The 22,059-nt window shown below is 38.0% G+C and overlaps 1 protein-coding gene across 4 annotated transcripts; it reads right to left on the reverse strand.

Annotated features, from left to right (window-relative positions):
• Positions 1–1,508: 1,508 nt before the first annotated feature.
• IL18 (interleukin 18) lies at positions 1,509–18,779 on the reverse strand. Of its 4 annotated transcripts, none has more exons than XM_003794743.3 (6): positions 18,648–18,779; positions 9,213–9,299; positions 8,183–8,194; positions 4,769–4,903; positions 3,477–3,610; positions 1,509–1,742 (listed from the first exon to the last, which is right to left on the reverse strand). In XM_003794743.3, the coding sequence occupies exons 2-6, from the start codon at positions 9,289–9,291 to the stop codon at positions 1,518–1,520; spliced, it is 585 nt and encodes a 194-aa protein (XP_003794791.1). In that variant the 5' UTR covers positions 9,292–9,299; positions 18,648–18,779; the 3' UTR covers positions 1,509–1,517. The 4 variants fall into 4 exon arrangements, with proteins under 4 accessions (XP_003794791.1, XP_023371849.1, XP_023371848.1 ...); XM_023516081.1 differs by having other exon boundaries at positions 9,213–9,302; XM_023516080.1 differs by lacking the exon at positions 18,648–18,779 and adding an exon at positions 17,038–17,148.
• Positions 18,780–22,059: the final 3,280 nt, after the last annotated feature.

Raw genomic sequence — 22,059 nt, forward strand, 5'->3', positions numbered from 1 at the left:
ATTTCAGGTACAGCTTGTCAATTTCTGCAAAAAGCCTGCCAGAATTTTGATGGAGATTGAGTTGAATGTATAGATCAATTTGGAGATATCTGCCTTCTTAACAATATTGAATGAGTTTTTCAACCTATGAGCATGACGTCTCTCCAATTATTTAGAGCAGCTCTAATTTCCTTCAATAATGCTTTGATACTTCTAAATTTATTTGTGCTTTATTCTTTCTAAATACTATTGTAATTGGAATTGTTTTATTAATTTTATTTTCAGATTGTTCATTGCTCATATAATAGAAATACAATGTACTTTTTTTTTGAGATGGGGTCTTGCTAAGTTGCCCAAACTGGGAAGGTAGTAGCTATTCATAGACGTGATCATAATACACTATAGCAGTTGTTCTCAACCTGTGGGTCGTGACCCACAGGAACTGTATTAAAGGGCCGTGGCATTAGGAAGGTTGAGAACCACTGCACTGGAGCCTCTAACTTCTGGCCTCAAGTAATCCTCTTGCCTTAGCCTCCTAAGTAGCTGGAAGTATAGGCACATGCCACTGCCACTGCACCTGGCTTTCAATATCTTTTTGCATATTGATTTTGTAATCTCTGTCCTTACTGAACTTGTTATGTGGGTATTTGTTCTAACAGGGGGGTGTGTGTTCCTTAGAATTTCCTACATTAAAGAACTATGTTGTCTGCAAATCAAGACTTCCTTTCTAATCAGGATGTCTTTTATTTCCCTTTCTTGTCTGTTTGCACTGGCTAGAACCTCCAGTATGATTTTGAATTGAAGTTGCAAGAGTTGACATACCTGCATTATTCCTGATCTTAAGGGAAATGAATTTCCTTAAAATTTTCACCATTAACTATGATGCTAACTATAGGTTTTTCATAGATGCCTTTATCATGTTGAGAAGGTTTTTTCCTCTTTCAAGTTTATTGGGAATTTTTATTATGAATTGGATTTCATTAAATGTTTTTTTGCATCTGTTGAAGTGATAATGTAGTCTTTATTCATTCTATAAATATGCTATATTATGTGAATTGATTTTAGGGTGTTAAACCATCTTTGCATTCCTGGGATGCAGTGCCACTTGGACAGAGTTAATAATCCATATGTTGCTGGATTCATGATCAAGCTAAATTTTAAAGATACATTGGCTTTAGAAAAATGTTAGAAATTTAGCAAGTGAAGTAATCTCCTTATAAAAATCTTGAATTAGAAAATTTAAATATTAATATCTTTTGTCTTTGGGAACAATAACTCAAAAGATTCAAAACAATTCTATTGAGTATACTCTCTGTCCCAATGAACAATGTAGAATGTGTTTTCATATTATGCATTTTTTACAACTTTATAAAAATATTTTATTCACTTAGATAAGGGTTATTGTGAAGGCTTATTCATTTCTCAGTGGTGTTTTTTGAAGCCATTATTATTTTTATCTCACCACTACAAGTATAGGCTCATAAATGCTTACAACCATTCAGAAACAGAAAATCTCAGAAATTTCACATTGTAAAATGTTAATAGTCTTTATTTTGAACAGTGAACAATATGGATTTATCCCCAGGTTCATCATTTTTTTTCAAAATGAGTTTGAAAAGGTCACTCTCTTTTATACAGGCTAGAAAGTACCCTTTGTATAATGAAGACTCAAATTGCATCTTAGTATCATGTCCTGGAACACTTGTCTGAAAGAATATGATGTCACTTTCTGGCTCCTTGATACTATCAGGAGGACTGATATCCTATATAGAAAAAACAACATTACCTAATTATTTCAGAACACAAGCAACTGAATATATATTCAGTTTGTTTTGAAGCATATTACTGGACAGAATGAAAGTAGTTTTTCTTCCCAAGAGTTAAGAAAAAATTTTCAATATGTCAATACTGATCTCTCCTTAATTCCTTTTTTTCTTGGAGACTGAGTTTCATTCTACTGCCCTTAGAGTGCCGTGGGATCAGCCCAGTCCACAGCAACCTTGAACTCCTGGGCTCAAGCAGACTTCCTTAATCAGTCTCCAGAGTAGCTGGGGTTATAGGCACCTGCCATAACACCTCGCTAGTTTTTCTATTTTTATTAGAAACAGGGTCTCACTCTTCCTCAGGGTGGTCTTGAACTCCTGACCTCGAGTGATCCTCCCACCTCAGCTTCTTAGAGTGCTAGATTACAGATGTGAGCCATTGCACCTGTTTGGATTGTCAAATTCTAAGTATCCTTTAGTTGCTCGTATTGGGAGGAAAGTTTTCGAAATCTGTAGCTATAGTTAATGGTAGTTTAATAATAATGGATAAAGAAAAATAATGGAGAATAATTGAGAGAAAGTAGTTGCCAGAAATAATTTATGCCTGGTTTTGGTGTAATTGTAGTATTTCTTTTACAGTTGATCTTATTAATTTTATTTAATTAGATTAACCTTAAAAATAACATGTCAACTGGAAGCTGAAGGTTACATCTAAGACTTAAGCTAAGGAGCAGGAATAAAACAATTAGGGATTAAAATATTATCATCATAATTTGCAAAAAGTAGTGGATTTACAGAAGGATAATTAACTTCATTCTATGTAGCAGAACTTATTCTGTAAAGTCATATGTTATCCTTAAATAAATATACATGAATAATTCATGTTTTTATTCTATATACATATATTTTTTTTAGAAACAGAGTCTCACTTTCTCGCCCTCAGTAGAGTGCTGTTACGTCACAGCTCACAGCAACCTCCAGCTCTTGGGCTTAGGTGATTCTCTTGCCTCCGCCTCCTGAGTAGCTGGGACCACAAGCACCCACCACAATGCCTGGCTATTTTTTTGCTGCAGTTTGGCTGGGGTGGGTTGGAACCCGCCACCCTCAGAATATGGGGCCGGTGCCCTACTCACTGAGCCACAGGCGCTGCTCTATAATCTATATTTTCTTAATATTTAAATTTATTTTTTTGAGACAGAATCTCATTCTGTCACCCACAGTAGAGTGCCATGGCATCATCATAGCTCACAGCATTCTCAAACTCGCAGGCTCAAGTGACCCCCTGCCTCAGCCTCCTGACTAGTTAGACTACAGGCACCACAAAGCCTAGCTAATTTTCTTCTGTTTTCAGTAGAGATAGGGTCTCAGTCTTTGCTCAGCCTGATCTTGAACTCCTGAGTTCAAGCAATTCACCTGCTTTGGCCTCTTAGAGTGCTAGGAATACAAGTGTAAGCCACTATGCCCACCTATGGTATTATTTATTTATAGATTGATTATTCAGAAGACCCAGGTTATGCAACAAACATTGTATCCCTTCTTCCCTATGACAGGCTCAGAAAAACCATAATGTTATCAAAACATGTGAAGAGTGTGATAATTTTCAGTAACTATTCATTTTAATAATTCTCTGCTTCTTGCTATTCCTGTTTTACACAAAAGCGTGGACTGAAGATAACTGAGTTTTCTAATTTTGTCCATTAATATTTCTGAAAACAATGTGAGGCTCAGTCTTACCTTAAAGGAAATAATTTTGTTCTCACAGGATAGAGTTGCAATTTTCTTACAGTTCACAGAGATGGTGACAGCCATACCTCTAGCAAAGCTATCTTTATATAGATTTATGATTAATTTGGTCTGGGATGCATTAGCTGAAATAAATAATGAATGAGAAAAACAGTTAGAAGAAATTGTGCAAAGGAATATTTGCAGGAATTTAACCAGAGGATAGTCCTTCATAGAACCATCACCAATCCTGCACTCTGAGGTCAGGTAGTTAGCCGGTCAGACACTCATTACAACATACACAAAGCAATTTTCAGAGTACTGTAAAGATATTCCAAATTCTAAAAAATTATTCATAACTTTTAAATGTTAAACAGAATATTGAAAATATATTTGTTACGGTAAGGAATTCAGTATATTTCAAGAACGCAGTCATTGCTTCAACTCAGCCTATAACTCTGATATTTGGAATTCATAGATTGGAAGGCACAGTCTTAATTATTAACGTTATTTTTTGAGACCGAGTGTCACTGTGTTGCCCTCAGTGGAGTGCCTTGGAGTCATAGCTTATAGCAACCTCAGACTACTGGGCTCAAGCAATCCTCTTGTCTTGGCCTCCTGAGTAGCTGGGACTACCAGCACCTGCTACTATGCCCAGATATTTTTTAGAGATGGGATCTCCCTCTCTCAAGCTGGTCCTGAACTCCTGAGCTCAAGCAATCCACTGGCCTTGGCCTCCCAGAGTGCTAGGATTATAGGTATGAGCCACTGTGCCCATCATTTTTTCTTTTTTAATTTAAATTTTAGAGGTGGAGTCACCTTACGTTGCCCAGCCTGGAGTGCAGTGGCTCTTTACAGGCATGACCATAGCCCACTGCACTACAGCCTTGAATCCCTGGTTTCAAGCAATTCTTTTGCTCAGCCTCTGAAGAAACTGGAGAGGCACCTTACAGGCACTCGTCACCATTGCTGGCAATTCAGTCATTTTCTAAAGTACTCTTTTCAGTTTTGGAAATACTTGTCAGCATTTTTAGGTATAATAAGCAGGGATTAATGATCCAACGATAGAGATTTTATACAGTTAATGCAATTACAATGCAGGGATGGGTGATCTAAAAGTAGGCTCAGCGTGACATGACCCCTAATATGGTTGCCCTATTAGTTATCTTAGAAGTGAAATTATTGTTACTCCTGTGACTTTTCATCTAAGGTCTGGGTATGGCATAGAAAAATGTAGGCAGTAAAATGGAATGGGAGGAAGTAAGTAGCTAGTCATTTCTATGTTTGCACATTAAAAACAATACCTTCACAATCAGCATCAGTCATGTCCTCAAATACAGGCTTATTTCCCTGGTCAATGAAGAGAACTTGGTCATTCAAATTTCTTATGATTGAGAGTTTAGGTTCAAGCTTGCCAAAGTAGTCTGATTCCAGGTTTTCTACAATATACATTAAATTTCATTAAAAAATAGTTTTAATCAAACAACAGATATACTATGTGTTTTGGTTTCAAACCTATTAATTACAATTTTCTTTTCCAGAAGCAGCTACAATAAAGTTTCCTAATTTTTTTTTTTTATTGTAGAGACAGTCTCACTAGTTTCCTAATGTTTTTTTACCTGTTTCCAAGGGCACAGTTTCTTGTTACCACTAAGAACTACTCCATCTCTCAATAGTTAACTTCAAAAACTCTACTTTCTGACTAGTCTCCTACCCCTTTAGTTTTCTTCTGCTTCCTTAGATTTCAGCATGTTCTCCAGGCTCCTGACTCTTCCACTTCCACCCCATCTAACCTCTGCTCATCTCCCCTTCCTTCCCTGTGCAGTGGGACCTCGTGGGTTGTCATGTTGTCTGCCGTGTTGCCCGTATATTAAATCCCTGACTCATTTCCCTTTCTGCTACAAAACTCCAAACTTGGCTGCTGAGAGCTGCCTCTGAACAATTATACCGATGTGCACACTGGCGCTATTGGCAGCACATCGATTGTCAATCCTGCTTCTGTTTTCCAGTTCAGCACACTTTTCCATAGTTCATAGCTGTAGTTTCAAACCTTTACTATCTTCAGGACTTGTACAATGTCGTCTCTGCTTTCACTTTCAGCAGATCACTTCTCTCTACTTCAGTTGCAAACTTCTCTGCACCACCAGTTATTTCCTCTATCTTGTCCCAAGGAAAATGTGCAGAATGTGTCCCTCGTGGTCTCACAGGCAGGTCCCATTTGTGTTCTGCACGTACCTTTAATTGAATCTTGATTTACCACTCATCCCCTCCTTTCTATCAATCCAGCAATTCTACCTCCTGCATTTTATGGTAAAGAGACTATCAAATAGGTAAACATTTTTGTAGAAAAATGCTTATGAGAACACTGTTAATGATAACAAGTTGGAAACAAAGTATCAATTGAGTATATAAATGTTGATATGTGCTCACTGTGGAATATTATGAATGTAATATAACTATAATTATTCATTGCCATGGAAATATGTCCGTATATATCACTAAGTAGAAAAAGCAGCTTAGGTATAGTACAATCCCTTTTGATACAAATACAAGCATTTGTGTGTAAATACATATGCGAGGGCTGTTAGGAAAGCATCCAGCCACCTGCCTTTATTCTTCATAGTGCTGGGCTGGATACTTTCTGGACAGCCCTCATATGTACTGAAGGAAGTATAGTTAAAAAGCACACCAAAAATGACAGCTATCATTGTTTGTGGGTGACTTTCATGTTTTTACTTTCCTGAGTGTTCTTATTTCTGCTTACCTGAATTAGCTGTAACAATCAGAAAAGCATGAAGCTCTTCATTTTGAGATTTAAAACACTTCTGTCAATCCCATGTCACTTTGCAGCGACAGCCTTGTTTCTCTCTTCCTCTTAATAGCCAAGTTTCTGGTAAGAATTGTCTGTACCGTTTCCTCACTTTCTATTTATTGATGCGTCTACTCATCACAGTCTGCCTCTGTCTCCATTTCTCCATTAAACTGCTTTCACCCAGATCAGCAAACCTCCTGCTGCTAGCTCTAGTAGATCTTTCTGGCTCTTGAATTTTCAGGCTGCAAAATTCAACACAGGGCCTGTCCCTTTGTCTTGAAATGTTCTCCTAGGAGTCCGTGGGGTTCTCTTGGCTCACTTTCTTCCCTTTGGGTTGGTCTGTTCTCTATTCTTTATTAGCCTCACTTTCTTTAGTCCAGATTTTGTCCTGAGCTCAGAACTCTATGTCAGTGTTTATTGAACTACAATGTCCCACAGATACCTCGAGATCCAAACTAAGTCCATCTCCCTCTTCTCATACACCCTGACCCTTGATCTATCTCCTGTGTTTCCTCTTTCACTGAATAGTATAAATTGACTAAGTGAAAATGCAGGTATCATCTTTTGTGCCTTCCTCTACCTCATCTTCCAAATGCAACCCCAAATCATGGCCTGTCGATTCTTTCAAGTATTTCCAAAATCCACTCAGAGCACTTCACCAGCACTTCACTGTGCCTACCTGAATTCCTGCCACCATTATGTCTTCTAGGGACTAAAAGAATAGCCTCTTAACTAGAGTCTCTCTTTTTATGCCCCCAATCAGTTCTTTATACTGAAACCAGAGGGATTTTTTAAAAAATAGAATTATGTTATCTCTGAATTTTCAAGAGGCACGTGGCTACCCATAATAAAGATATTTTCTAGATTTTGTTGTACTTGATGTGGTCAGATGACTATATCCTAGTCAATGGAATATGGGGTGCATTGATGTGTATAACTTCCAAGTAAAGACTTTGAAAAGAATGAGCCTATATTTCTTCCTCCTATCTTGACCCTTTCTTGGTAACCCAGAAAGTATAATAATTTTCAAGCATGTGAATGGGATCAACTGCTAGGGGAGGATAGAGTAGGACTGAAGAAAGTGGAGATCTCAAACACACCAGGCATCTTGCCTTACTATTCCTGAACTATTCCTGCCTTACTATTCCTGAAGGGAAAAAGGTTTTATCTTATTAAGCTAACTATAATTTTGAATGTCCTTGTTATAACACACTAATCTGTATCCTCACTAATACATATATGTGGTATGTTTAATGAATCCCCCTATTACTCCCAAGTTAAAGTCCAAATTTGTATCTTGGAATAAGAGAATGTCTTGATGATGCCATATTCATCACTCTAGCTTCTCTCATCATTCTCTTACTCTCACTCTGATCCCATTCTGAATTACTCTTAAGTCTTCGTAAGTGCCACACTTTTAGACCTTGGCCTTTGAAAGTGGTCTGCTTGTCCCATTCATCCTCATCTCCTTTACTTCAAGATTCTCTGCCCCCTGAGAGCCTCCCAGGCTTCTTCCCAAAACATTTCTGGGAGAGGAGGTTGAAGAAGGAAAAGATTCCTGATTTTCGATCATTTTTATGCTTCATTCCCCTTTTCCTATGCCTTCCAGAGAACCCATGACTCCCTGATAATCTTAGGACCTATGTGACAGGCAAGGTCGGCTCTGTAGATTCTAAAAGCTAGGGAACTTCCTAAGGCATAGAGAAGATTTTTTGCTAGAGGCTTCTCTTTGGATCTTTTCTGGTCATCTTCATTCCAAGGTTGTACTGTTGAGTTCACATCCTTCTGAGGTCAGACTGGCTCCCCAGATAGCCTGGGATCAGGTGGACGGTTGCTCCTAGCTGACAATGATGTGTCTACACAACTACTTACTTTGCAAAGAAAGAGAAATACATTCATACTTTACCATCATTTTCAGCTGGGGGAGAAAAAAAGAGACACAAAATATGTTAAATTCTATTTTTAAACTCAGAATTTCCTCCTACCTTACCCTTTCATTATTCTCTGCTAATCTCTATTCTTTAACTCCTATTTTACTGATGGTCTTTATGGGCTTTCATCAGACTATTATATAATCATTCTAAAGGCCCATAAAATGAAGCTCAATTAGATTGGTATGTTCTCAGATAAGCTAGATGCAAAATTTAAAAGGTTTATGAGTTTCAATATGTAGCTAAAAGAAAATTTTATAAAGTGATGGATTTTACTCTGAAATTTATTGCTTAAATGAAAAGTCACCTAAGAACTATATAGAAAACTTTCAAATGAAGCCAAATTGCTCCTGTAAGATTAATCGTAAGAATCAATTTTTACTTGTCCAATTGTTTTTTGAGATACAATCTCACTTTGTTGCTGTGGTAGAGTGCTGTGGCATCACAGCTCACAGCAGCCTCAAACTCTTGGGCTTAAGTGATTCTCTTGCCTCAGCCTCCCAAGTACCCTGGACTATAGGTGCCTACCACAACACCTGGCTATTTTTGTTGTTGTTGTTTAGCAGGCCCAGGCCAGGCTGTAACCGGTCAATCTCCATGTACGTGGTCAGCACTGTACTCACTGATTTATGGGTGCCGAACCACAGAACTTTAGATTTAGGGAATGTCTTATACAGAGTGTCCATAAGGTTCATGTGCAATTTAAAATTGACAACTATTCAAATAGTGTATGGAACTTTATGGACACTATGTATTATTTGCCAATCTGCCTTGGAAAAATTGTTTTCTGAGGTGGGAGTTTCCAGGACATATGGTTGGACTGGTACTAGGACCGTGGACATGTTATGGTTAATTTCTAGAGGTCCACCTTGTTTATTTGCTTAGAGAAGAGTCATTAACATGACAATGGAATTTGGTGATGAAAAAGAGTCATTTCACAGTTCACCCCACATCTTTTCTAGTTGAATACATTTCTCTGCCCCTGGTGTTTGGCTTTAGACTTACTTATAAAGTAAAGTGTATTGTCAATAAATTTCATTGCCACGAAGTCGATGCAGTTGTTGTCGACTGTGTCGGCAGCCATCTTTATTCCTACTGAAAGCAAAGAGCCATTTGTTAAGAGGCCATGATTGTAGCTTTTATATTAAAGGAACCTTTTACTACTGCCTTGGGGTACCTCCAAATCCAGAAGTCAGTTTCCCACCCAATATGCTGATGAACTCCTGATAAATGCCAAGAGTTTCAGCTTGTGAATATCCATGTTTCAACATCCTCTCACAAACAATCAGATATGTGGAATCGAGGGAGAATTTTCTCCTTAAAGAATATTACAAAGGGTAGATAAGTGGATTACTATTGAACTTAATTATTATTTTAGGTTTTTTTTTTTTTGAGACAGAGTCTCACTATGTTGCCCTTGGTAGAGTGCCCTGTCATCACAGCTCATAGCAACCTCAACCTCTTGGGCTTAAGAGATTCTCTTGCCTTAGCCTCCCAAGTATTTGGGACTATAGGCACCTGACACAACTCCTGGCTATTTTTTGGTTGCAGTTGTCATTGTTGCCTAGCAGGCCTAGGCGGGGTTCGAACCCACCACCTTCGGTGCATGTGGCCAGCGCCCTACTCACTGAGCTACGGGTGTCAAGCCTATCATTTTAGTATTCCTTAGAGAAATATATTACCAATGTAAATATAGCTGCATCTGCAAAGGATGCTGGAAATATACCTAATACTGTCCTTGAATGAGGGAATGGTTCCACCCTTGTCTTACACCAATGGTCTCCTGCGAGTGATCAGCTGAAGGTTGGTGACTTCACTGTCAGAATGCTAAAGGGAAGCAATGATAAAAGTCATGTTTCCATCTTGGGGCAGGGTGAGGTGCAGGGTCGGAAAGGCTGAAGGGCTCTAGCATTTCATGGTCTTCCTTTTCTTCTGAGTAGCAGCAGCTTTTGATACACAGTCTAGACTGTGTTATGTTTTTAACATAAATAATATATAAATACAATCTTGCTGTAAAAGAATCAAATGATACAGGATTTGAAAAAATTAAAATTATTATTTTTTTTGCTCTTTCCCTCTGTCCTGTCCCACTTCACTTCAATGTGGTGTTTGTTCTTCCAGAATTTTGTCATAGAGTGAGAAGTGGGGTTCTAAATCCACTGTAAACTTGAATGGGAAAAACATTATGTGTTTATTTTCACTAACTTTTTTTGTTTTTTATTGTTGGGGATTCATTGAGGGTTCAAAGAACCGGATTACACTGATTGCATCTGTTAGATAAAGACCCTCTTATAATTGTGTCCCACCCCTAAAAGGTGTGCCACACACTGTGACCTCCCACCCTCTTCCTCCTTCCCTCTTACTGCTCTCCCCTTGCCCCACCCCCCTCACTATGTACTAGGTCATTAATTGTCCTCATTCAGAATTGACTTTTTTTTTTGAGACAGGGTCTCACATTTTTGCCCAGGCTGGGCAAAAACTTTTGGGCTCTAGTGATTCTGCTACCTCAGCTTCCCAAGTAGCTGGTACTATAGGCACCTACCACTATACTTGGCTAATTTTTTCTTTCTTTCTTTTTTTTTTTTTTTTTTGTAGAGACAGGGTCTCATTATGTTGCCCAGGCTGGCCTGGAACGCCTGGCCTCAAGCAATCCTCCTACCTTGGCCTCACAAAGTGCTACGATAAGAGCTACCACAACAGGCCTTATTTTCATCAACTTTCAACTGAAATTTAGTATTCTTTCCATTATTACTTGTAGGAAACAAACCCCAGTATTATTAGTAGTACCTGCAACTCTGTCACTAATAGAAATACTTATTTCCTATTGTGTTACAATTGTTGAAGAGATCTTTAAATATGGATTAAACTCATTATTAATCAGAAATTATAGAAGTTATCAGTCCCACCAGAAGATCTTAATGTGTTAATAAAATGCATAAGTAATGGGTGCCAAAAATATGTATACACATTTTTAGAAAGGAAAATATTGTATTAAATTTGAAATACTCAAGTCATGTTTGACTTCTGGAATTACAAGAGGTGTTCAATGTGGCTTATATTCATCTTTTATTATTGGTATATGTTGAGTATTACAATTTTAATAGTTTTTTCCTTTTTTAAAATGTGCAGCATGAAGGCTATGTTAACCAGTTGGATGAAAGTATTTCAGATTGTATACAGAAACAGTACACTGTACCCCATGATAGTATAAATGTACACTGCTATGATTTAATTAAAAAAGTGCATATATTTTTTGCACACTCTATATATACTATAACAAAATTAGTTAATTTTTTGATAACTATTTTAATAGAATCAGTTTCCTTTCTAAGGCTAAGTATTTAATTTTATATAGGCAAAAACACTATTCTGAGAAAGGGTCTACAGTGTTCACCAGATTGTCTATGTCACAAAAATGACCAGGAAGTGCTACTCCAGAATTCAGTAGTGCCTTGGACCCCCTGGACAGTTATGGCTGGGGCACTCAGGAAGTTGGTTGGGTCACAGTTGTCAATGTGGGAGTATTTATAAATTTGTGCTCATAGATAGAGACCTGAAGCCAAGAAGGTATGCTATAATGAGCAGGAAATTAAAGTCAGTTGAAAAAACTTAATCCAAATTAAGCCATTCCAAAATATTTGTTAGTTGGTAGCTATTGAACCTAGTTTTACCTAGGTTGAGTTCCCTATACACATCCAAATGTGGACAGACATTCAGTTCATTTTATTTAGGTAAAATAATAACTTTAAATAAAATAGAAATTTAAAATAAATTTAAATTCAGAAGTCAGAATTATCACTACTTTTTTAATGGAGGGGATAAGGAGAACTCTGAGGGGCAAAAAATAATACCAAAGGATAAAATGGGTGCTCCGATAAGTCTAAATACTTTTTTCCAAAACCCAAATTAGCTTTAGCATTAAAAATCAGAACTATAATGACGAAATTGTGTGCTCTTTAAGGGTATTTTCTGTATTCACCTTTCTGACTTCATCATCATTTAACACCAGCCTGTTATCAACGTCAGAATGCAGTTGTTAACTGAATTAACTGAGAAGGCAGGCATTTGTTAATCTAGGAGGGACTCTATGTTTCGACTAGTTATCAGTTGGCTAACATGGTCTTCTCTACAAACTTTATTTATTTGTATAAATTTACGAGGTACAAGGATAATTTTGTTACCTGGATAGATTGTCAGGACTTTTCTTGTATACATCACTTAAATAACGTACATCGCACTCGCAAAGTGTTTCTTCATCACACTCCCCCCTCCCCACCCTCCGAGTCTCCACTGCCTATCATTGTACACTCTACATCTGTGTGTATATATTGTTATCTCCCACTTATCGGAGAGAATATGTGCTAGCTGTCTTTTTGTTATTCCACTTATGATAATGGTATTTGCCTTTCTGTGTCTCAGTTGTTTCACTTAAGATAATGATATTTGTCTGTCTGTATCTAACTTGTTTCCCTTTAGATAATGGCCTCCAGTTCCATCCCTGTTGCTGCAAAAGACACGATTTTGTTCTTTTTTATGGCTGAATAGTATTCCTTTGTGTACATATTCCATGTCTTTGCTACATCTATAAGCTTTAATTAACCCACACATAGGTATGAAACTGAAATTTACCAAGCAGGATGGGCAGGAATTGGGTTAAATTACTAGTGTTAACTTCTGTATTTAGTCAAAGAGTACATGGATTTTTAGAAGGGCAGTCATAGTATTACACAGCATTTGAACTCATTCATCAATTAATTCTGGAGCATCTAGTATACCTCAGGAATGGGGCTAGCTGCTGATGACACTGACAGGAATGAATCTCCAGTGACCCAGAGGCTAGAGAGATATATACATAAAGTTAGAAAATAGTGTAATGAATGCATAGTGTAATGAACAGTATAATGAATGTAAGACGGGATATTCAAAAGATCCTCTCTTTCTGTTTGTTGGTGTTGACGAAGAGGAAGTGATGACTGGGATACTTTGAGAGAATCAGGCATTTTCCAGGCCAGGAGAGGAGCTTCCACCAAGAGAAAATAATGTGAACCAAGGCCAGGAGTCAGGGGAGCAGAGAGACAGACCTGTTTCAGCTGCATCTTTTTTTTTTTTTTTTTTTTAAATTTTTTTGAGTCAGAGTCTCACCATGTTGCCCTTGGTAGAGTTCTGTGGCGTCACAGCTCACAGCAACCTCTAACTCTTGGGCTTCAGTGAGTCTCTTGCTTCAGCCTCCCAAGTAGCTGGACTACAGGCACCCACCATAATGCCTGGCTATTTTTTTGGTTGTAGTTGTCATTGTTGTTTGGTAGGCCTGGGCTGGGTTTGAACCTGCCCAGCTCTGGCATATGTGGCTGGTGCCCTAGCCGCTGAGCTACAGGCACTGAGCCAGCCTCATCACTTTTACCATTAATAACGTAAAAGTAGTCACATTTTACAGAAAGAATGGATTTCTGAAGATCTCACATAGTATAAGATTAACTTCTCCTTGAGAATAAATGTGAAAGTATGGGAGGAGGTACTCTTGTAGTGCATGAATCTACAATAAGAAAAATGTTACTCCTGCTTTCTTTTTGTCAACACTGTTGGCATTATTACTAATGTTTTGTAGAATGGTCTCTCCACATAGCCTTTTGTCTTTTTAATATCATTTTCTTGCATCTAACTATTATTCCAATTTATATATTTGAAGATGTTTTCTTTTCTATTCTTTTTTTTTTTTTTTTTGACAGAGCCTCAAGCTATCCCCCTGGGTAGAGTGCCGTGGCACCACACTCACAGCAACCTCCAACTCCTGGGCTCAAGCGAGTCTCCTGCCTCAGCCTCCCAAGTAGCTGGGACTACAGGCGCCTGCCACAACGCCTGGCCATTTTTTGGCTGCAGCCATCATTGTTGTTTGGCGGGCCCGGGCTGGGGATTCGAACCCGCCACCTTAGGTGTATGTGGCTGGCGCCTTAGCCGCTTGAGCCACAGGCGCCGAGCCTGAAGATGTTTTCTAGCACAAGCAGCAATGATAGCCCTTGGCACTTTGATAAAACTGTTCCATCAGATATAGAAATATTTAAAATTATACATTTAATTTTATATTTACATTGTATATTTATATACACGAAACCTGTCTGTCTCAAGAACTTCTGAGATAATTGAAGATTAGCTTAGCTTACATAATACTGACAGGGAAGCAGATAATTCTACCTGGTATAAGAGACACTTGCATGTGGATAAATAGCATTACTGTCTTACAGCTCTCTAGGACTACCAGCTTTAAAATCATGTCCTTCTAGTTAAACCATCTGAAGGAGTTCACATTACTTACATTTTTTTTATACAAAGTAAAGCTATAATTTTTACATAAAGTTAGTTTGATTTTGCCTAATTTAACTCACATCAAATACAACTTCCATTGTATTTTGACAAAAGATTGGGAAGGAGGGTCAGATTACAAAGCCCTTGTTTAAATAGGCTAAGGAGTTTGAACTTTTTTCCCAGAAAAAAATAGTGATTTATGTTAAGTAGGAGAAAGATATGGTCAAATTTGTATCTTGAAAAGCTCACTGTGGCAGCCTATAGATTATGGATCCAACTGGGAAGACTGGACAGAGGGCAGAAAACAGCCTTGGAAACAGTTTGAATAGTTAAAAGATAATGAGGCTATAAACTAAGCTAGCGAATTCAGGAAATAGTAAACAGCAGGACTTCTCAGCAGAAAAGAAATGGGAGAAGGAGGAAATGAGGGTGACTTTAAAGTTTCTGGCTGGGGCAACTTGTTGAGTGGTCACTCCTGATTAATTAAGAAAAAAGAGAACGAAAAAACAACTTGAGTGAAAAACAATTATTTCAGTTTTATAAATCTGAGAAGTTTTGTAAATTGAGAAAGGAGTTTCAGCAGGGGTTGCTTGAAATCTGAAGCTGCAGAGCCCATAATTTAGATCCAAGCTTAAATTTGTTCATTGAATTTGCTAATTAGGAAGTTTTGGTAACAGTACAACAGTTTGGGTAAAGTGGAGGTAGCAGAAGGCAGGTTGACAAATATCTAAGACAGAATGGGAAGGGGGAAAAGTAAGAACATGGATTATAAACTATTCTTTTAGAAAATTTGGCTACAAAGTAGTGTGAGGGTAATTGTACTGGGGGATATATAATTTTTTTTTTTTTTTTAAGACATAGAGGTCTCAGCAACCTCAAAATTCTGGGCTTAAGCAATCTTCCTGCTTTAGCCTCCTGAGTAGTTGGGACTATAGGGGCCTGCCACCATGCTCGGCTAATTTTTTAATTTTTTAAAGTAGAGATGGGATCTTGGTCTTGCTCAGGCTGGTCTCAAACACCTGAGCTCAAGAAATCCTCCTGTGTTGGCCTCCCAGAGTGCTAGGATTACAGATAAGAGTCACCATGCCCAGCCAGAATATATATATAATTTGCAATTTTTTTTTTTAAACAGAGTCTTGCTCTGTTGCCCCAGCTAGAGTGCCATGGTATCAGCCTAGCTCCTGGGTTCAAGCAATCCTCCTGTCTCAGCCTCCCTAGTAGCTGGGACTACAGGTGCCGGATACCACACCTGACAAAATTTTCTATTTTTAGTGGAGACAGGGGCTTACTCTTGCTCAGGCTGGTCTTGAACTCCTGAGCTCAAGGGATCCTCCCTCCTTAGCCTCCCAGAGTGCTAGGAATACAGGCATGAGCCACTGCATCTGGCCTACAATTTTTAACTTGGATCCAGATACACAGTTTTAACAGTAAAATATCTAATGAATTACTTTCCAAAACATGTTCAAGTAACCTGCCCAAATCTGAAATCTGTGAGTCTTTTTTTTTGAGAGAGTCTCACTTTGTTGCCCTTGGTAGAGTACTGTAACATCACAGCTCACAGCAACCTCAAACTCTTGGTCTTAAGCAATTTTCTTGCCTCAGACTCCCAAGTAGCAACAGGCACCCACCACAATGCCCGGCTATTTTTTGTTGCAGTTGTCATTGTTTAGCTGGCCTGGGGCTGGGTTCAAACCTGCCAGCCTCAGTATATGTGACTGGCTGGTGCCGTAACCACTGTGCTACAGGTGCTGAGCTTGTGTATTTATTTTGAATTCTTCAGTTTTTTATTTTCTTACCACTATTTTGTTAGGTCTCAATACGTCTATAACTAGATGTATTGATTATACTGTGCTGTGTTCTCTTTCCACCGCTTCTCCCCTCAATTTTCCTCTCTCATCCATGTTGCTTTGTTTTTTTAATCTATGAAAATTATAGTTGTATAAAAATACCTTGAATGTTTTAAGTAAGATTCTGAGATCATAGACTTCTCTTTTTTAAAGAGTTTTACACTACCTCAGAAAGATCCTCCCAGGAGTATGCCGTGACAATGAGTTCTCTGAAACAATAGTTACAGTTATACAAGCCTTTGAAAGCTAGCCAGGGGCTAGTCAATGGTAGAATTTCTTTTTTTTTTTTTTTTGGCCAGGGCTGGGTTTGAACCCACCACCTTCGGCTTATGGAGCCGGCGCCCTACTCCTTTGAGCCACAGGCACTACCCCAGAATTTCATATTAGAAATTAAGCCATAGGAGTTCTAATGTTGCCCAGGGAAGTTCACTTCATTCTGAAGGTCTGTTTCCTCATTTGGACACCACGGAAGTTGGATGGTCCCATTTTAAGGTCTGTTCCAGCTCCAGCATTCTGCAGTTCTAGACTGTAGTTAAAACTGCAAGTAGAGAAGGATTTGTATTTGGTGGCAAATGCCTTATGACTACTTCTTCATGATTTTATTTGCAGATATTTATTATATGACCAGTCTTGTTAAGCCTAAAAGTTTGAAAATCTACTATTAGATTAAAAGTCAAAAATACCTTGAAATTGAAAAGCAACTCTGATTATGTTTATCTTCCTATGGAATTGCCATTCTGTGGAATAGGTACTGGATGACATGAGGGAGCACGTGACATTCCTGGTTTCCTAAGATCAGGTAGGCAGTCATCTTGACCGTGATGATATAAAAACCTAATTTTCAGTTATACAAATGATTTTGTCCTTGAAAATTTTGTCAATCTTATTATGAATGTGTGTATGTCAGGGGTGTAGAAAAGGTGAGGGTAGAAGAAGATAAAAACTTACGTAGTTAATTATAAAAGGTATAATCAATCAACTGCTAAGTATACCTTTAGTACAAAAAGCCAAAACGGAACTGATGTAGTCGGAATGGCCTTGTCTGACATGGAGAATTGAGTTTCATTTCAAAGAATGTTGAAACCTGACTAGATGAAGATGGGAATGGCTAGATGGAGAGGGCATGGCAGAGCACGTATGTGATAAAAGCCTGTCACACAGGGGTAGGGTAGGGGTGGACTGAAGGCAGCCACCTTTGGACTGTCGTGGAACAGCCCTGCTGTTTTACAGTGAATGTGAGGTGAGGTGGGGTTCCATTATGGAGGGCTTGGAAATCAGATACAATCTCATAGGCAATAGGAAAACACTGCAGATATAAAAGATATTCTGAAGGAGGACGTCATAGAAACTTAAAATGCAGGCAAGAAAGGGGAATTTAAGAGTATCTTAGTTTTTGTTATTCACTTCAAAATAGAGCTATTTATTTCCTTAGAGTGAAGTGAAGGTCTCCTGGGGAATGTAATAACATTATCCAACTGTTGCCCAGACCCAGGGCAACCGACTGCTGCCGATTCCACAAGGTCATCAGTTATGGAAATTTTGTATTTACTTTTAATATAATTGATTCTGAGTCAAGATTCCCTTCAAAGAGAAGCTTATTTGTTTTATCAGTCTAAAGCAGCAATTCTCAGGGGGTTCACAAAGTAAAAGCCATTTTCTACTGTTCTAAGATGTCATTTTTCTTTTTCACTCTTATTCTTTCATGAGTGTACAACAGAATTTGCCAGAGGCTGGCTACCTTCTGTGTGAAATTGCGAAAACTACAGGCAAAGCAGATGAGAATCTAGCTCCTTTGTCTTCTCAAAAGCCAGAGATTTAAAAGATTAATAAAGAGGAAAAACAGTATCCTTTTTTACACTAGAATTTTTTTCTGAAATACATAGTTATCTTTAATTAAAAATGTAATTTATGCTACCGTGTGATGTGCATATTGGTATTTTTCAATAATTTGCTAAGTAAACATTTAGTTCTAATTTATAATACAGTAAATTTCAATAACACAGTATATAAGCTAGAGAAACAAGAACTCTCGAGGGCCTCAATAATTTCAACAATGCAAAGGGGACATGAGAGCAAAAAGTTTCAGAATCTCTGCTCTAAGGTGACAGATACTCTCTCCTAGTTGATAAAAAAGAAAAAAAGTTTTACTCTGACTCTGCTCATGTTCCTTAGGTTTTACTGACTGTCTATTATAATCACGTCAGAGGACTTCCTCTCAGTCCTGTTTGGCTTATTCACCTCTAAGTGCCACACCTGCCTGGGTTTCCAAATACAGAGGAAAGATATTTCTTACCTGTGCTGAAGCGTTTCTTGCAAGAGGAAGCGCTGGAATAGTCGAGGTCCCTTTCCTCTCAGGAAGCCCGTAAATCTTAGCAGGAGGCAGCCCTCTGGGCAGCCCAGCCACAGTAGGCAGCCTGGAACACAAAAGGCATGTGGGGATCCAGCAGTCAGTGGAGGAGGGAATGAGGAAGAAGGTGGAGGGAGGAGACTGCTGGAGGCGCCCGCCTCCGGCACGCCTTGGATCTGCCTTCTTGGTAGGGCAGCAGAACTTGAAACAAAGCCGGTGAGAATAGGAATGTTTCCTTTAATGTAAAATTACTATTTTAATGAAATCTTTTCTTCTGTGGAAGTTGGGGTCTTGCAGCTTCCCAAACCTGTACCTCTTTCTGAAATATATCCAAGTACTTTAAGAAAGCACCTGCTTAGTCCACTACGAACATCTTTTCTCACCTTGGTCTTTCAGCGATCAGACTTTCTGGTCCCTCTCAGCATAAAACTTTTTAAAAATCTGACAGTGCTGAATGGTTAGTCCTATTGTAGTTATTCCTACGATGTTATAACAGCTACAGCATTTCTAAAATGTAGCTTTTTTTTTTTTTTTTTTAATAAAGAACACTTTGCAAAATATTTTCTTTTACTTTAGGACCTTGTTCAGGACTGGCTCTCCCTCCCCAGCACAGCATGGCGTCAGAGGATAGTTGAGATTTACTTTTTTCTTTTCCCCCTGGCCTTCATGTTCTTGAAACAAAGATTTACTTTCCACTAGGAGTCCATTTTCATAAAATTTGTACTTCATATGCACACCACATGCAAAACATAGCATCATTAGAGTTTTATTTTCTGTAACAGAAAGTAAACTTGAGGGGAGGGATGCTAAAATTCTGATACAAGAACAAATATGTATTTGCAGTTTCCAGTGCTAAAACTTTCTATACCTTGAAAGGTGGCATAGTTCTGACTTAAAAAATCTGAAGAATGATTTAAGTATACATAGTTTTAGGACTTATTTCCAACTTGTTAAAAACAGTCTTTTGAGATGTAACTTTAAAAGAGCAGAGTATAAATATCATAGCCTTGAAAATAAATTAACAGAAACAAAATTCCTAAGGCATTTTTTTCTTGAATTTCACATACATTAAATTGTATTACTTTGCTGGCAGGGGAATTGCCAGGAGAGAAATGGTATGAAAACAGAGGGATTCCAGAGTTAGGAAGCAAAATGCTTACACCAGCAGCTAGTTGTTTTTTGTTTCCTTTTGAAAACAAGATAGGGTTTTCATTACATTAATGAAAACATAAAACATATTGTGTCATTAAAACATATTGTGCATAGCAGTTACAAAGGCAGTCTATGGCATAGTGGTTAGGTGCTTTATGTGGTAACTAGCAAAGAAAAACAATAGCACATTTAAGAGGTATATGATCAGAACACACACATTAATGAACTTGAAATAGCCAGTTTTCTTCCTCCCGCTGTAGTGGCTAAGAAGGCCAGTAAACATGAAAGCATAAGGTGGGGTCCAACTGTGATCAGAAGCAGAACACTAAACAAACTCTAATTTTATTTTAAGTTTTTAAAATTTTGTAGAAATGGGGGTCTTGCTATGTTTCCCCAGCTGGTCTTGAGCTCTTGCTGTAAAGTGATCCTCCTACTATGGCCTCTTAAAGTGTGTTGTGATTACAAATGTGAGCCACCACCTTGGCCAAAGTTCTAATTTTAAATGGCCAATTGCTAGTGAGTTTTCTACATTTGTAAAGATACAGAATGCAGAATTTACACATTTCTAAGTTTTGGGACAAAGTACTTTTTCTTTGGTACAGAACAACCCAACTTTTACCATGTTCATAGAATTGTTTTTGAAGATTAAATGAGATTATGATCACAGCCTTTTGAATGTTTTACATCTCTAAATAAGTGCAACTCTCATGATCTCTTACTTATTCGTATCCCTTTCTTTTATTCAACATAAATAAGATTAAATAATAAATTAAAATGTCCATGGTGTTCTCTTAATCTGATAAAAGCATTTGTGCATTAGATGGAATCATTATTCTTATAAATATTTTAAGAACTGGATGGAAAACCACCTGTTTAGAAATCATATAATGTGAAGGCTGGGACAGGAATTAGATGAGTATTTTCCAGATTTTTGGATTTAGTGTAGCATTAAAAATAATAATAGCAATAATGAAATGAGGAAGAAATAAACACTGAATGGACAACTTTACATTTTACCAGGTAAGGACGTTAAAATCTTTACATTTTTCTCATGAAACTTAGCTACCAAAGAAAAAAACGAAGGCCGTGGTATCAGAATAAAGGACGTTCTATAAAGTAAATACATTTGACCTGATTAAGAATTTATTACAAAATTTTGTGTTTTGTATTATGTATGTATTTTGTATTACATTTTACCACAGATGGCAAAAATTCAACACAGGCTATCAGGCCTCAGTGTTACGGACCCTGTAAAGACTGTCAGTCACTTCACTGTAATTGTCCTGTGTTTAGTATCTGTGTTTTACAATATTAGCAAATTAAATTAAACAAATTGCCTATTTTCTAGGAAACTGCTTAAAACAGTTGGTTCCCCTCAAAACAGCAAATATATAGATTTATACACAATACTTCTAAGTCTTAATGACAGATAACATTAAAATAAGCCCCCCCCCCAAATGTATATAAGTGTTAAATATACTTTAAGGTGCAAGATTTTGTACCTGGAGCTTATGGATGGGAGTTATTGACCTGTGTTTGCTTTTTTTTTTTTTTATTCCATCAAGTTTAGAATGTCAGTCTTTCAAATTGCACATCAAAGTCTTCACATCAAAACACCCATTGAGTCTAAGCTACAAGTATATGTCACGAGGGTTACAAAATAATTTTTGAAAGCTGCTGCCAATTTAAATGGACTAAACTTATTGACAGATCCAAAAAGAAATTTTCTGAAAATGTGTGATTCTGAAAGTTTGATTGCAACAGAGGGAAAGAGGGGCAGGAAACTGAGGCTCTGGATCTGGAAACCTTGCTTCTGGATCAGCAGAACACTTTTAAACTCTCCTGCAAACAAACCATCTGCTCTGGGAGGATTGCTCCATCTCAGAAGTCCGTGACCAGCCTAAGGAAGAGTGAGACCCAACCCTACTAAAAATAGAAAAATTAGCCCAACTGGTAGAGGAGGGTTCTAAGTCCCAGCTACCTGGGTGGCTGAGGCACGGGGATTCCTTGAGCTCAAGAGTTTGAGGTTGCCCTGAGCTTTAAAGACAGATGCGCTCCACCCAGGGAGGGAGTGAGACTGTCTCAAAAACAAACCATCCTGGGGGAGGCCTTAAATTCTACCAGGAAAGAGGACGTGGCTGTAAGTATTTCGTGCACACGCTGCCTTTCCTTGGCATCTGTTCCTATTTATTCTTTGGTGACTAGC

Source organism: Otolemur garnettii, unplaced genomic scaffold (genome assembly GCF_000181295.1).
Source record: "Otolemur garnettii isolate 467f Iridium unplaced genomic scaffold, OtoGar3 scaffold00086, whole genome shotgun sequence".
Classification (NCBI taxonomy): Eukaryota; Metazoa; Chordata; class Mammalia; order Primates; family Galagidae; genus Otolemur; species Otolemur garnettii.

What these genes read in the sequence shown, in the direction of transcription:
- IL18 (XM_023516079.1), bottom strand. Translation starts at nt 17,116, where the DNA reads ATGTCATCCAGTACCTATTCCACAGAATGGCAATTCCATAGGAAGATA. An exon ending in AGTTGCTTTTCAATTTCAAG is followed by an intron (nt 9,303 to 17,037) that starts GTATTTTTGACT and finishes CTTTGCTTTCAG; the next exon opens with TAGGAATAAAGATGGCTGCC. An exon ending in ACAAAATTATTTCCTTTAAG is followed by an intron (nt 1,743 to 3,476) that starts GTAAGACTGAGC and finishes TTTTCTATATAG; the next exon opens with GATATCAGTCCTCCTGATAG.